Source organism: Empidonax traillii, unplaced genomic scaffold (assembly GCF_003031625.1).
Source record: "Empidonax traillii isolate 1590-97213 ecotype Southwest subspecies unplaced genomic scaffold, ASM303162v1 scaffold176:size2985712, whole genome shotgun sequence".
NCBI classification, from domain to species: Eukaryota; Metazoa; Chordata; class Aves; order Passeriformes; family Tyrannidae; genus Empidonax; species Empidonax traillii.
Genome location: NW_020955369.1, coordinates 2,970,182 through 2,985,791, shown reverse-complemented (window position 1 = coordinate 2,985,791; position 15,610 = coordinate 2,970,182). Strand labels below are relative to the sequence as shown.

The 15,610-nt window shown below is 38.9% G+C and overlaps 1 protein-coding gene across 3 annotated transcripts in view; it reads left to right on the top strand.

Annotated features, from left to right (window-relative positions):
• Window positions 1–2,264: 2,264 nt before the first annotated feature.
• The window catches only part of LOC114058558 (multidrug resistance-associated protein 1-like), a 32,011-nt gene continuing 18,665 nt past the window's right edge, over window positions 2,265–15,610 (top strand). Inside the window, exons 1-9 of one of the 3 annotated variants that reach the window (XM_027886024.1) lie at window positions 2,265–2,342; window positions 3,648–3,709; window positions 6,236–6,377; window positions 7,377–7,534; window positions 8,584–8,761; window positions 10,291–10,545; window positions 11,985–12,050; window positions 12,652–12,789; window positions 14,650–14,796. In XM_027886024.1, the coding sequence (XP_027741825.1) occupies window positions 2,280–2,342; window positions 3,648–3,709; window positions 6,236–6,377; window positions 7,377–7,534; window positions 8,584–8,761; window positions 10,291–10,545; window positions 11,985–12,050; window positions 12,652–12,789; window positions 14,650–14,796 (1,209 nt within the window). In that variant the 5' untranslated portion in view covers window positions 2,265–2,279. The remainder of the gene's footprint in view (window positions 2,343–3,647; window positions 3,710–6,235; window positions 6,378–7,376; window positions 7,535–8,583; window positions 8,762–10,290; window positions 10,546–11,984; window positions 12,051–12,651; window positions 12,790–14,649; window positions 14,797–15,610) is intronic. The other 2 variants (XM_027886025.1, XM_027886027.1) reach the window with 2 other exon arrangements.

Below are 15,610 nucleotides of genomic sequence, written 5' to 3'. Positions count from 1 at the left end.
TGGAAGAAATATGAAACTCATCATTTACTCTACACTGAAGCTTGTCATTCCTGTAAATTCATAATCCCTTTCTAAATAGAGTCAACAAGTTGGTAACTAATCATCCATTAGAAAATATGGGAACTGAGGCAAAAACCACCATCTGCACTTTTGCAAATAAATTATTTAATATTTATTTTTCACATTGTCATCAGGAGAACTACTGAAAATGCACTCCTTTGCAAAATAACACTTAAAAAATATATAATGAGTGTTGAATGTGTGCACATGTTTGAAACGTGTTTGTAGCAACCATGCAACTGTGGGTTATGAGCCAGGTGCAACTTCAGCTTTAAAGACAGCAATCACATTCCAGAAATTTTTAATTATTGAGAAATGTACAACATCCAACACTGTACATGTGTATTTTATTAGTAATAATCATAATGCTTTACCATGCTGCTGACTGAAACACTCGAGGGCTCTAAAGGTTTCGGAAGCATCTGCCACCCAGCCGTACTCCAGCAGCCGCAGCCCCTGCCTTCCCCCCAGGGTGGCACCATGGGGAGCACAGATTCCCAGTCCCATTTTCACGTGGTTTTGTGGTTTCCTTCTAGTTCTCCACTGCTTGCTTTCAGTTTCACACAGAGGAGAAGCAAATGCCCTGTGGCATACACACTTCTTCCCAGGGCCATGTTTCTGTGTAATTCACCCTTCCGCTGCTAGGCCTGACAACAACAACATTTTCCACCCGTCAGCAAGGGAAACCCTGGGATGTAAAATTGAATAGAGGGCCTTAAAATGCTGAAGTGCCCCCACAGGGCTCACACCCACTCACACATTGCTCTTTTCTGACCTATTTCTGTATTTGGACTATGTATGTTGTATGCATTGCTACGGACTGTAGGAATAAGCTGGGCACCTGCTGTGTTGTTCCAAGTTCAAACCTGTATAAACACTATACCTTGTTGGAACGCCTTGTTCCACATTGACTTTAAAATTGGTTAAACCAGGTTTAAAAAAATTGCAGATAGGCAAGCCTTTGCACTAACTATAGGCACGGATGTTACAAATGTTTATAAAATACACTGATGAAGAAATGAAAGGAATGCCATGTTTGGTTACCTTACACAAGGACTAACTGGCAGTTTAATCCTAAATCAGATTGTGTCTCTGTTCTAACTTTGCCATGAAGAAAAATTGTCTCCTTTTCCAACTATGGAAGTTGTAATAAAATAGATCAGTCTTATTTTCAAACATTCTGTGCTATTTTACAGTTTGTCAGTCTTTTAATTGTATAAGCCATAATACATGAAAAATTAAACTTTTCAGAACTTCCTCTTCACAGAGTTAACAATCAAGTTTCTATTTCTCTAGAGGTACCCTTTTTTAGCACAGCAGCACACAGTATAGAGTCCACTGAGTCAACAATTTCTTTATTCTCAGATGACTCAACCAATGCCTTCAAATTTATCCTTTTCTCCTTATCAGAATCAAGCTGCAAATGTTAAGTCCCCCTGAACTGGCCCTGCCACATTCAAGTGAATGTGAAGTGCACCTGGTGAATGAAAGACCCTCTGAAAGAATGAGAAAATAGCTAAATTGTGACAATGACATTAGTACTGAAAATAACAACAGGAGACAAGGAGAGAATGGCCAAAACCGCAAGGAGTGCAAAGCCAAGAAAAATACACACTAATGCTGGATAACTGGATTAATATTTTTTTGTTTTCTATTTTTATTTGAGGGAAATGTTCATCTTTGAAACTTTATTCAAAAAGGAGTGTTGAAGATTCATATTATTTTTGAAATGTGTTACGCATAGGATCACAGAATATGCTGAGTTGGAAGGCACCCAACAGGATTATCGAGTCCAGCTCCTGGCCCTGCACAGGACAACAGAATCCCACCCTGTGCCTGAGAGCGTGTTCCAAACGCTCCTTGAAGTCTGTCATGCTTGGTGCTGTGACTATTTCCATGTGGAGCCTGTTCCAGTGCTCAACCACCCTCTGGGCGGAGAACCTTTTCCTGGTATCCAGCCTAAACCTCCGCTGACACAGCTTCAGGCCATTCCCTCGGGTACTGTCACAGGTCACCAGAACCCAGTAAAAATGAGGTTTATGCGCTCAGTCACAAGACGCTTGGGCTGGAATCCCGGCCGCGGACACGGATGATGCCGACGCCGATGTCGATCCAGCGGCAGCGCCGCCCTCCCCGCTCTTCCCTTCCCTCCTCCGGCGGGCGGGGCGGCCGCTGTGGGATCCAGGGCCGCTGTGGGATCCAGGGCCGCCTTGGGAGCCATGGCCGCCTCCCGAGGGAAGCGGGGCGGCTCCTACGAGCGGCTGAGCCCCACGGGCACGGAGGTGACGGGGCTGGCGAGGGGTCCGGGCGGGGATGGGGTTCTCTGGGCTGGGGGGGAACCCGAGCGGCCACCGCCTCCCACGGCCGCCTCCAGCCCGCCGGGAGCTCGGGTGGGGTTCGTGCCGGGGCTGTGCCCAAAAACCGCGGCTGATGTGTCCTGGGGGAGGGTGGTCGTTTGGATGGAGCTCTTCCACAGATAGGAAAGGGCGCAGGATTTGAGCAGGGAATGCTTGTGACTGGGGCTTGCACAGTGTGAACACTCCGTGCTGCACCAGCAGGTCTGTGTGTGTCGGTGGAGGGCTCATTGTCCCGTGGGTTTTTTTTGGTGTTTGTGTTTTGTTTTGTTTTGGTTTGGTTTGTTTTCCCTCGGCTTGTCCTGTAATCATTCGGCTTTTTGCTGAAAGCCCAAGAAAAATTTTGGTGGAAAGAGAGAGAGGAGCCCCGGGCAGGTCCCCGTTGTGTCGGTGGGTGTCCCACGGCATCTGCCGGAAAGGGCTAAAACTGCGTCCTCGGTCAGGAATTACTTAAGGAGGTAATTGCTGAGGGACAGAAATCACTCCCTGGGTGTGCTGGAGTCATTCCTGGGTGTGGATAAACATTCCTCGGGAAATACGGGAGAGTTGGTGTATTTGTTTGCCTTTGTTACACTTATCTCCAGCTCGCTGTGAAATTGGCAGCAGCGCACAAGGCTCGTACTCTTCATATTTTTGTGTGCATGTTAGCAGTGCCTCATCTCTTGGGGTCTGAAAGGAGCCTGCCGTCTTATTTAGGTTTTAGCAGGTGATAGCTATTAATAGCTGTGTTTTCAAATGGGGACAAAAAAAACCCACACACAAACCCACAGGATTTTAACCATCAATATTTAAGGAAGGTTTGCTTGTGGGATGGAACAACATGTAAGGTTGGAAGGGGCCCATAAAGGATCATCAAGTTGGAAGGGACCCATAAGGATCATCAAATCCAACTCCTGTACTTTACTGTTAGTGTGATGATACTCTAGGATATGTGTAAACAGTGTGAGATCAAGCTAAAGTGGTGACTAATGTCCTCTTAGAGCCAGTTAAGTTGTATTAATTCGTGAGACTGTAGATCTCTTTCATTCTTCATACCTGGTGTTAGAGTGTATTGGTGCAAGAAGGGGACAGGCAAAAAAAAGTGTATGTACAGGCCTTATTATAGGTCAGAATGAAGTAACTTCTGAAAACTACATATTTAGTAAAGAAATTAAAAAAAAAAAAAGCCACCAACTTTTTCTTCATGCTTTCAATTATCATTGAAACGTCTTCCCTTGTTCTTTTTTTAAACAGAAATACAACACTGAAGAGAATGTTTTTTTCTTCAGTAAATTGACATATTCCTGGTTTAGCAGGTGAGGATTTAATAAACTGCTTGTTGCTGTTCATTGATGCTCAGAGAACTGAAGACTGGGCACTTACTTTCCAGAATATCATTCTGTCTTGAGCCTAAGATTGCTATTAGATTTTTGCAGAAAAATCAAAGTTTGCAACACGTAGAGGTCATATTCAAGTCTGTATTGTCTATACATAGTAACAGGGATTTTATACATTATCTAATGGCATTATTGAAAACATATTTTGAAAACTAAACACATTGTTCTTGTCACAGCGGATAATGCTTTTAGACAAGGGGATATAAAAGGCCACATTAAACTATCCTTCTTTATTTGTTATCCTTTTTTATTTATTACCCGTCTGTGTAAAGTTTGGCAATATACAAATAAGATTTCCTTTATCATGTGGTGATCATGTGGTGATCAACTATCTAAATCACCAGAAACAAATATTCAGCAGTGCATGTAAGGTTTTTTTCCAAGTAGCCAATTTCATGCTCATTTTCCTCCCTCTTTGATGGCAGGTCACAAATTATAACTGTAGCTCACCTGCTCAAATAGAATAGGAAGTTTCTCTGCTTCTTGAGAAATTTTCCACCAAAAAATAGGAACTGAAAACTCAACTCTATCAAATCACACAGCTTCCTGTCACTTAATATTTTGAGTGGTATTTTAGACAATTTTGCATGTTATGTTTTGTGACCATTACTAATTTTTAACATTTTTTTTTCTTGAAAAATTACTTCAGTCAGACTTACACACTTCAAAAATCCAAAAATGGGAAAAAACCATGTTTCTTGCTTTATTCAATATTCGTAATTTTAAGGAAAAAATGAAAATTATATTTGCTGTTAATAAGCTGAGACAAAACATCAGATTGTTTCAAGGATTCAGAGTATTCAATTAAACTCTGGCCTTGTTGAAATTACAGAAGTTCACCTTTGTTTTTTACCAATCCTTACATTCTACACCATAAATACAAATTTTTAGTTTTTCTAAGAAGTTTTGCAGTTTACTGAGTGCTTCTGTACGACATTATGAGCTCTTTATGCCACAATGTTTGCCCAGATTTTCAAGGTAGACTGTCTTTTGTATATTTTAACCAATCGCACAATGTTTAACAAAAGAAGAAAAAAAAACCTGAAAAAATATTTCATATTGTGAACATTAGATATATTCCCTCTTTTCAATCACAGGTAAACAGGATAAATTATGGCTCATATGTTCGCACCTTAAGTGCTTGCAATCACAATGAGGAAGTCTCAAATTCACTGTTGCATAATAAACCCATAATCCTATGTTATGTTTCTTTAGAAATCAGGCATTCTGAAGGTTATGGTTTAGTAGATCTGTTTATCCTCTGGCAGCAGTGAGTTTTAGAACTGAGATGCATTATGCAGAATTCTTGAAAAACAGTTCCCACTTGAGTACCAATCAGTTTACTTCCCTCACCTTAAAAACTTAAAAACTGACGCTTTTAATGGGAGACTGTGTTAATTTTTTGCCTTAATTTATCATGCTTAAGACAAATGCACTTCGTATTAATGTTACATCTTCAGTAGATGTTTGGGTGGCCCCTGGGGATAGTGAGGTCTGCCCTCACCAGAATTTCTCAACCTCCAAAACCAGCATTTTTGAGTCCTGTTTTGTGTCCTGTGATAAGCACAGTAGCACACACAGTAGGCCCAAGGGCAGCACTGGCACTGAGGGGCACGGGAATGATACGCACTGGAAGGGCACATGTGAGGAGATGGACCCTGTGCTTGTGTTGCAGCATTCAGGCAGGGAGATCCTCACTGACTAAAAAAGCATGAGAGCTGGCACTGACATTCTTAAGACCAGTTTTAGGGGTTTTTTACACTGAAGTGGATGAAAGCACTTCGTTAAAACAAAATTTCAACAGGTGAAGGTTTGCTGTAGGGAAACTTCCATTATACTTGTGCTGAAGCACAGTACTTTATTGTTGTTACCTTGCTTAAAGAGGAGTTGCAGCATGAATCACCGTCCCTGGAGGTATTTAAAAGATGGGTAGGCATGGCACTTGGGGACATCCTTTAATGGTAGACTTAGTGCTGTTAGGCTGACTGTTAAAGTCATCTTAAGGGTTTTTTCCAACCTAAATGATCCTGGAATTCAGTGACAACACACTCCTGTGATAGAAATGGCATTTCATTCCAGATCAGAATAGTAAGTGGGTAATGGTACAACACATGTCTGTTTATGAAGTACTGTGTTTTTCTGTAAAGAAATACAGGATCGGAAATGTAGACAGATTCTGAGGTATAAAGGTTCCTCAGAATTTGCTGTTCAGATGTGACAATCTGCTTGGGCTCTCCTTAATTCAATGTGAATTTCAGTGTATTCAAGGTAATTGTAAATATGTTCCACTGTTTAGTCTGTAGCTTTTATAGGATTACATATATTACTTTGGTTATAGAACTTTATTTACATACACTAAATTATATAATTATCATTTTGAATTATTAGTTCTGCTTGTTTTGTCTGCTGCATTTCAAGCTGTCCAAATTAATTGCTTTCTTTCAGAGTGATATCTACAGGCTACAAGAAGCCATTGGAAAGGGAGGACCTGTTTGAACTCAGTGAAAGTGATTCACCATATAGTGTGTGTCCTAACTTTGAAAAGCAATGGAGAAAAGAAATCCAGAGGCCAACTACAGGATTAATGGTAGCTATAATTCTGACAATAGGCAATATCCTCTTCTAAAGTTAAGGCGTCTGAAAACTGGAGAAGATTTAAAAAAATCTTGTTGTTTATTGAACAATCTACATTTTGTAGGACACAGAGGCCCCTCAGTGTTGGGATCAGTGATCTCTAATATGGCTATAGAACCAATCTCTGATATGGCTATAGAATTTTCAAAGTTACCTCTTAGAATGATATCCTGTTACATTACAACATTTCAGGTGATAAGGAATATACTGTGACGGGTATGGAATGTACAGTGACTTTTATTTGTTGATGAATTACCATATTACCAAACTGTCCAACTCATTTTTCCCTCTGAACTTCTCTACTTCCCTGTGTCTTTGCATCTGTATTTCAGGTAGTAGAAGAGTTTATGAGCAGCTTGTTTATTTGTAGTCACTGTCTTACAGAACATGCAAAGCAGGCTTCAGTTTTCTTTAATTTCAACAATATTGAGTTTTACAGATATTTGGGGTTTTTTTTGCTTGAGTCTTCTTTTACATTTTTATGTAAATCCTTGACAGTTTCAGTCACGGCTACTGTTTGTTGTAGTTCCAATGCACAGTAGTTCCAGTGTAGTTCCAAACTCTGTAATATCAGGAAGTTCATAGGATGAGGATCTCACCTGTAAGAGTGAGGCTTTTGCTTTTTAATGACTTACCGGTGAGTCCTACAGAGTCTCCTCTTACTGCATTTCATCAGTGTTTTTCTTAGCTATTTATGCATTTGCCCTTCCTTCCACTGATGATATAAACCCGCAAGCCCTTTCTACTGGAGCAATTAAAAGTATTTGGCAGTAAGGATAATTTTAAATTCAGAAACTGTTTTTATAATTTGAGTAATCTGAAAAAAAAATCCTGTCATCATTATGATGGTGTTAGGTGGACAGTTTCATATTACGTATTTTATATTGTAACGTGGGTGAAGTTCAAAAATTTTTTTTCTCTTAATTCTGTATATGTTTTTGTAATCTTGCAGGCTTCTTACATCCAAAGAATGCTATTGAAGAAAACAAGTTTCCATAAACCATCTTTGATTTTGCCATTATGGCAAACATTTAAATATTTATTGATTAAACTTGCTTTTCTGAAAGTTGCAGCTGACGTTCTGGCTTTTGTGAGTCCACAAATAATGAAGTAAGTGTTCAATGTGTTTTACTTTATTTTCAAAGAGAAAGAGTAATAATAAAGTTGAAGGGTTACCAGTATCAAAACCAAACTAAGCAACAGCTTAAATGTTTAAAGATTTTATCCTCCCCTTCTGTGATTACCTGAAAGTGATTTAATGAGGGAATGGTCAAAGCGATCAGAAATTTTATAGATAAAGCAAAGACAAAACCAATAGAAGTTCCACAATGCTCTATGTAAGTAGTTAATATATATAAATTAAAAAAAAATCAAATATTAAGAAAAAGGGACTACAAAGATATCAAACTTTTCTGCTTTTTTGTCTTTGATTTTCCATCTCTACTTTTAAAAAACCTCAAATATATAAATATATAGAGAGCTTCAGCATTTAATGGAAAACTGCAATTATTCTGTTATCATATTGTTTGTATCATGAAGTTCCAGTGAGATGGGTACCAAGTGGTTTTAGGAAATTGTGCTGACCACAGATGTGTTAGGAATTGATCAAACACTTGAGTGTTTACAAAAAAAAGACTTAGTGAACAGAACTATCATTAACCTTCAAACTACACCCTGAATCAGTGTAATCCTGAACAAAATGGTTGACCATAAAATCTGTTTGAAGATATCATGGTCGATGTTTATATAAAATAATCTTTTAGTAACACGAGAATCAGAATTTTCCTCTAGATTTTTTTTTCTCTCTCGCTTTTGTGTTTGGCAGTTGCAACCTTTCTAAGTACAAATATATAATTATTTTTTTCTCTTTTTCTTTTATGAAATAGTTTTCTTTTATTCTTTATTTGTATTCCATTGTCAGAGAAGTTAGCAATAGCACATGTCTGGATTTGTATTGGAGAATTGTTTCTAAGCTAACAAATTCAAAAACAATGATAAAACCAGTCACTTTTAACATCATATTTTGTTGTGACCTTCCACCACAACTGGACCTAAAATAGCCTCAGTTAAACTCAATATCTCAGTTAACTGAGCTTTTTATTGTTGGTTGTTGATTTAATGGGCAGAATTTTAAATTCTTTTTTTTTTTTCATTTTCAGAGCAATGATAGTGGCCAGTGAAAGTCAGCCTAGCTCGTATTGGAGGAGTTGTGGCTATGCTATTGCCCTGTTTGTTGTAGTTCTCTCACAAACTCTTCTCCATCAGTTATACCACCGTAACAACATACTTACTGCAGCCAGAATCAAGACTGCAGTTGTTGGCCTGGTATACAAAAAGGTAATCACGTGTTCTTCTACTTCTCTTTCAAAACAAAACCTAAAACATACACACAGTGTTCAAAGACAATGTGCCTACCAGCCTGATCAAAACACAGGATGTGATACGCTCGGTGACAGGATAACAGGCTGAGGTTATTTTTTCATGGTTGTTTATTTGTAATAATTTGGAATTTCAGTGGCGTTTCTGTTGTAAGACTCTGAGCCTGAAACTACAAACTCTTTGTCAGCCACATGTACAGACATAATGTTGGAGATAGATGTAGAAACTGAGTTCTATTTTGATTATGGGTTAAGTTCCCGAATTTGGTGAATAACATGAGAAAACCTGTTAGGTGGGATGTCTGGGAAAAACTAAAGGTATCAATGATCACTATTGTTACTGTATAGTAGCAGTGAATATGAGAAGCTGAAGTCTGCCACTCTGTCTCCTTTGGAGGTTACAATTTCCCCCAATTTTAGTTAACTTGCTTTTGAGTTGAATATGCAATACTTTCATTGGTTTTCAGATTTTTAAAAGATGGCTAACCACTGTGGAAATCTGTAGCTTTTTCCAGCTTTAGTAAGATACACTGAGCATTAGCTAATTTAATAAGATACACAGCATTAGCTACAAGGGATGCAAATGCTTATAATGCAGAAGTAAAAAAGGTTGTCTGATCTGCTAAACTTAAAAACTTTTACTGTCCTGTTATTATGTAGGATATGAGATAAGGCTGGTTTCTCAGTGCTGCACCTTTATTTTGTTATGAACAGGGCACATGGGTGTTTTTACTGCAGTATTTAACTATTAAGCATAAGTTAAAGAAGGAAATAACCAAAAGCTGAACTAAATTACTGTCTTTGTTAATTTAAAATATAGTCTCTTTCTCAAGAGTCAAACTTATTTTTTGGCATAGACTTCTCAGGTATTTGCTGAACCAGTACACAGAATTTTACTGGTGACTTGCAAGCGAGTTCAATAAAGGAATTAATTCTCTCAAGTTACATGTCAAGGTGTGTCAGTGCATCAGGTCATGAGCAGGAGAATAGAAGATTCAGCTGGAGTGGGCACATCTTCTGGGAAGTTTTCTCACTTACAGAGTAGAGATACAGCCTCTTCCTCTCTTAGTAGAGTTGATTAGTGAATGTCAGGCCAGAGCTGTGTTTGACACATGGGGTGGATGGTGGAGTGAGCTGCTGCAGCACTGTCTTGTTGCATGCAGGAGTTCGAGGTGACACAGTGGAAAAATGTGAGGCACTAACAGGAAGAGAGAGCGTGTGTGTGTGAGCTTATCTGGGTGTCAGTCCCGAGACACCAGGGGCGTGTGGTGTCTGCCTGCCACACTGGAATGATACCTCTTCTTGCTGTGAAGCCTCTTGGTGTTGGTTCCTGCACTGGGAGATTCTAAGCCAGGCCAAAACTGAGGCTTTCTGAACCCTCTTTTGACCATGTTGCTATCAAGAGCTGCAAGTCTGTTCCACCAAGCTGAGCTTTGCTCCAGTTAACTGCCCTCTTAGCAACGTGACCTCTGTATTTTCTGGTTGCAGGCCTTAACTTTAGCAAATTCCTCACGACAAAACTATACAACTGGGCAGATTGTTAACCTGATGTCAGCAGATGCTCAGCAGCTCCTGGAGCTAGCTCTCAACATGAATGTGTTGTGGTCGGCACCTTTTCAGATCGCCGTGGCTGTCGTCTTCCTCTGGAAAGAGCTCGGCCCCTCGATCCTAGCAGGTGTTGCAGTGCTGCTTTTGGTTATACCTGTAAATGCACGCATTGCAGCCAAAGTAAGAAGGCTGAAGGTGAGATGTTTAAATTAGCACAGTAATTAAGTTGTCATAAAACACTGTTAAAATAGTGTTGGTATATCTAAGCTAACCTGCAGACAAATAAACTGTGCCAAGCTGCAGCTCTTTCTCAGTGTGTGTGGGGGGAAGTGTAACTGCAGGAGCCAAGCCGTATGTTTGGTAGCTAAACCACTGTGTAGGTTGGATACCTAAATTTTCATTTTTCTGAAAGAATATTTTTGCATTACTGAAAATCACTGTATGATTCGATGTAGGAAACAGCTATGGGGTTTTTTTTTTTGCATATTACATGAGCTAATTCCATTCAGTAAGGGATTTTGTAGGATTATGGCCCTCTTCCACTTCTATTATTCAGACTAAGCTGCACAGTAAAAATTTAGCATGTTCTCCTGAGGTTATGGGAATTCCCCTAGAGGTAGTGTGTGTGTGTTCTGACTTCTTTTATGTTTCTCTGATGCTACAGATCTCTTGGCACTGTATTGCCCATAACTGTTATAATTTCTGTGAGCTCCACGGAAAAAGTACTACTACCTTAAGTCTTGCATTGCTTTCAAGGCAATTTGTTGTCTTATTCTACCTTTGATGGTGTAACTTGCAATGAAGACTGTCCCCATTAATTCTTTTTTAAGGCTGGGACAGTTTAGAGGTACTGACAAAACCCCCCAAAAAACCTCTCACCTCTTTTGCAGGTGAGGTGTAGCAGCTGCAAATGCACTTAGATCCCTAATGTGACATGAGAGAGGAAATACAAAGGATAATAAAATCATTCTGTCTAAAAGTTTTCAACTTGTTGTTATATATGAATAAGACTCCAAACAGTAAAGAAACTGTTACTGTTACATATTTTTGAAATGTGAGATGCAGAAGAGCCTGAGTGTAGCATAAGAGTGAGGAGAATTTCTGGGTTTTTTGGTTGTTTTAATAACAATGTATTCATCAGTAACAGAGGAAATTTTCTTCCTAATTTCTGTATATATACATATATATATATATATATATATGTATACAGTGTTTTATATTCATATAATTACATATATATTCACGTGTGGGTGTATTTAGTGTTACACAATATTATTATTGAGTCTATATTTACCTGCTTAGCAGTTTTTAAGATTACAAAACATTGCCGTTCCTGAACCCCCTGGGAACTGGCAGCCTGTGAAGATTTTAATTCAATGGAAAGAAAAATAAACTGGACAAGAATTGAAATGTGCATTTAAGCTATTTTAGGGTAAAATAGTTATTTTAATGTATTTAATCCCATCTAATTTTTTTTTTTTTACTATATCTGTATGAAACTGGTATAACTGCAGTGCTAATGTCTTTTTCAGCAAGGTAAAAATAGCATGAAAGTGTCTGCAGTGCACTGCATATTTTACTTTCCAAAAGCATTCATTTTTTGAAAAATGAAAACATTTCTTTCTTTTAATCAGAAAAGCCAAATGAAGTATTCAGATCAACAAGTCAAGCTATTAAGTGAAATATTACATGGAATAAAGGTAATGATGCAACTAATAAGGGGCTTTGGTTTTTTTTTAGTTAGGTTGTAAATGTAGTAACTTATTTTAAAAACTTAGGTTTTATGAGTAATGTTTCAGCTAACAATGATGCAAGTTTAAAGATACAACGTTTTAGCATAATGTGCTTAAAGGGTTTTTGGAAAATATATACTGGTTTAATTTGATCTGAAAAACTCTGTATCCATGATGCATTAATTTTATTACCAAATTTTTAATTAAAAAATAAAATATTTTAATAGATGTCTTAAAACATTTAGCAGAGTGAGGCTGTAGCGTAGAAGAGAAGCACTTTTAAAAGTGTCTTATTTTTGTTATTTATCCTGTTTTGAAACCAGCTCATCCTTTGTGATACATAAGGGACACTTTGAAATCTGAAGAATTAAGAGTGACTAAAGTATATTTCCCATAAGAACAACCTAATTTAAAGTTACGTCTGATCCTGCTTTCCATTGTAAAACATTCACATTTTTCTAGTTTGGCATTGGTGAATGTTTGAAAATGACCTTGGAGATTAGGTTAATTTCTGAAGCCTGGTCACTGGTTTTTTGTTTTATTAAAATATGTCTGTTTGATTGTCTAGATCCTGAAACTTTATGCATGGGAACCTGCCTATCAAAGGAAGGTCTTGAGCATTAGAGAACATGAAGTGGATGTTCTGAAGTCATCTGGATATCTGACAACTTACTCCATGCTGACCTTGACATGTATTCCTTTTATGGTTGGTTTTATAAAAATATTAATTTATGCAAGACTGTTTCTCAAGTTCCCTGTCTTTTTAGTAGCTGACTGGCTCACAAATGTTGCCTCTCAGTGCCTCAAAACATTAAATTTTCAACACACTATATTTGAATTCTCAGGTTATAATAGTGTGTATATGACTAGAGAAGAAGGAGAGAGATTGTGAATTGACCAAGGTTTTAGATCAAGGTTTTAAAGACCTCCACTAGAAAGTCAGAAACCAAATCCAAAAGTCCTGAATCTCATGTCACTGTTTTAATTATGCTGTTTCTGTTGCATAGAACTCAATTCCCTATGAGTTTTAAAGGAATGAATTTTCTGTATTTTTTAGCTATCCCCTCTCAAACACTAAAACTCTAAATACATGAAAAAGAAAGAAAAAAAAAGTGAACCAAATTCATCCAAGACTTCTTTCAGTGGAATTCTATCAGGAGTGCGTTCCGATCTTTGGGTCTTTACATCCCTCCATTAAACTCCATTGGAAAGTAGATGGAGACTTCAGGGCTTTGGGATGACTGATTAAGGGATCAAGAGCACAGTGTTCTCCTCTGTTCTTCCAATTGCAGGGAATGATTAGGGAAGAAACAGGATGAGCAAGCTCCAAGCCTAGTGTCACCAGCAGAATTTGGGTTTTTGGATTCTGGATTGGTCCATACAACAGCAGACCAGCTGGCAACAAATGGGGTGCACTTGTCTCAAAGCAGGAAAGGATCTTTGTGCAGGAGTTAGAGGGGATCACTGAGAGGGCTTTAAGCTAGATTTGAAGGTGAAAAGGGATAAACCCCAGCTCACTAGATATTCTCCAGGGGAATGCTGTGGGTAACGGTGTCAAAGGCTTTGCTAAAAGAAGGAATTCCTAGAGGTAGAGGAACAGGCCATCCCTGTGTGCTGAAAAATGAGCTGTGGAGAGGAGGCTGACCTGCTGAACAGAGAGCTTTGGCTGGAACTGGGAGGAAAAAAGGAGAGTTCATGACCTTTGGAAGAAGGCTCAGGCAACTTAGGAGGACTGCAAGAAGTTCTGAGGTTCTGCAGGGAGAAAATAAGAAGGCCCAAGACCCGGCTAGAACTGTCTACTGCTGTAAAAGACGATAAGAAATGTTTCTATAAATAGATCAGCAACAAAAGGAGGGCTATAGAGAATCTCCATCCTTTGCTGGATGGGAGGGAAACTTAGCGACAAAGGCTGAGGGAAAGACTCAGGTACATTTAATGTCTTCTTTTCCTCAGTTGTTAATAGTGTAAGGCCAGTTGTGCTTCAGGTACCCAGTCCCTCAGCTGGAATACAGGGACAGGGATCAGAATGAAACCCCCATAATCCAGGGGGAAATAGTCAGTGATCTGCTACGTCACTTGGACACTACCAGGTCTACGGGGCTGGATGGGATCCCCCCAAGGTTATTGAGGGCTCTTGGAAGTGCTCAGGTGTGACACCCATCTACAAGAAGGGTTGGAAGGAGAGTTTTGGAAACTACAGAACTGTCAGCCTGACCTTGGTGCTGGGGTAGGTCATGGAGCTGATCATCTTGAGTGCAGGGCAACCAGGGGATTAGGCCAAGCCGGGATGGCAATCTGAGATGGGAAAGTTATTTCATGTAGTTTGATGTGTGTTTGATCGGGTCAAACACAGTAGCCATGTTTTTTGTTCACTAAGATTGTAGTATTTCTGCACTCAGTATTGCAGCTATGCATTAACTTCTGTGTGCAGCAATTAGAGTCTGTGTTTATACATGAGCAGAAATGGGATCTTCTAAATGAAAATAAAACCAGCATCTTTGTATATATTTTAGAGTTAATGTGATTTTACTTCTTAATATATCTTTGTTATTTTTTTATTAAAAAGGTCTCATTGGCTACATTTGGAGTCTTCTTTCATTTGGACAAAGAGAATGTTTTAACAGCAACGAAAGTGTTTACATCTATTTCTTTATTCAACATTTTGCGACAGCCTTTGTTTGATTTACCCTCTGTGATCTCTGCTGTAGCCCAGGTAAGCCTACTAAGAACAAGTGCTATAAAAGGCTAATTTTGTATTCTGTCATGTTTCAGCCATTTCTAGGAGTGATGAAGTAACTTGATTATTTTAAGCCACGTTTTATTGAGGTGAAACTGCACAGTATTCTTAATGGAATGCAAAGCATGAGGGCTGTTTAAAGGATGTCTCATTCTTTTAAGTACAGGGAAAATTGGGTAGCACACCTAATTGTGACTGAGCTTTCTGTTTCTTGCTTTTCTTCCTTCAGTGGACTAGACTCACCTTCTGCTCCTACTCTCTCAATCTCTTTTCCTCATAGAAGATACGGTATGAACAATTTGGGCTACACATGGTTAAATCCCTGAGCCACTGTAATATATTGGAGCCCTTGGTACCAAGTAGGGGAGACCCACTGTGGACTCTGCTATTCTGGGTTTGTCAAGTCACCACTGAAGGAAGTGGAGAAAAAAGAAGTAGAGCTCCTGAGGATCCCATATCAGCAACCTTCAGACCTAATGGTACACCAGTAGTGTTGCCCCCTGGGTTGGGAACTTCTAGTTTTTAAGACCCTGTTATTTATTATGGGTATAGCATATGAGCTGCTCATGAATGTACTCGATCACAGCTTGTACACAACTCGGCCTTTGTAAGGGAGGGGACCACTGGGAACAATTACCCATCCTAATTTGATTTAATTTATGATTAGCATACTGTTAGATCTAAACCTTTTCTTTTCCTGTTGGTTAACTTCTAGTAGCTTAAAAATAAGCACAAGGCTTAAGTTAATGTCGCTTTGTCCCAGCACGTCTCATGATGCACCCACAGTAAA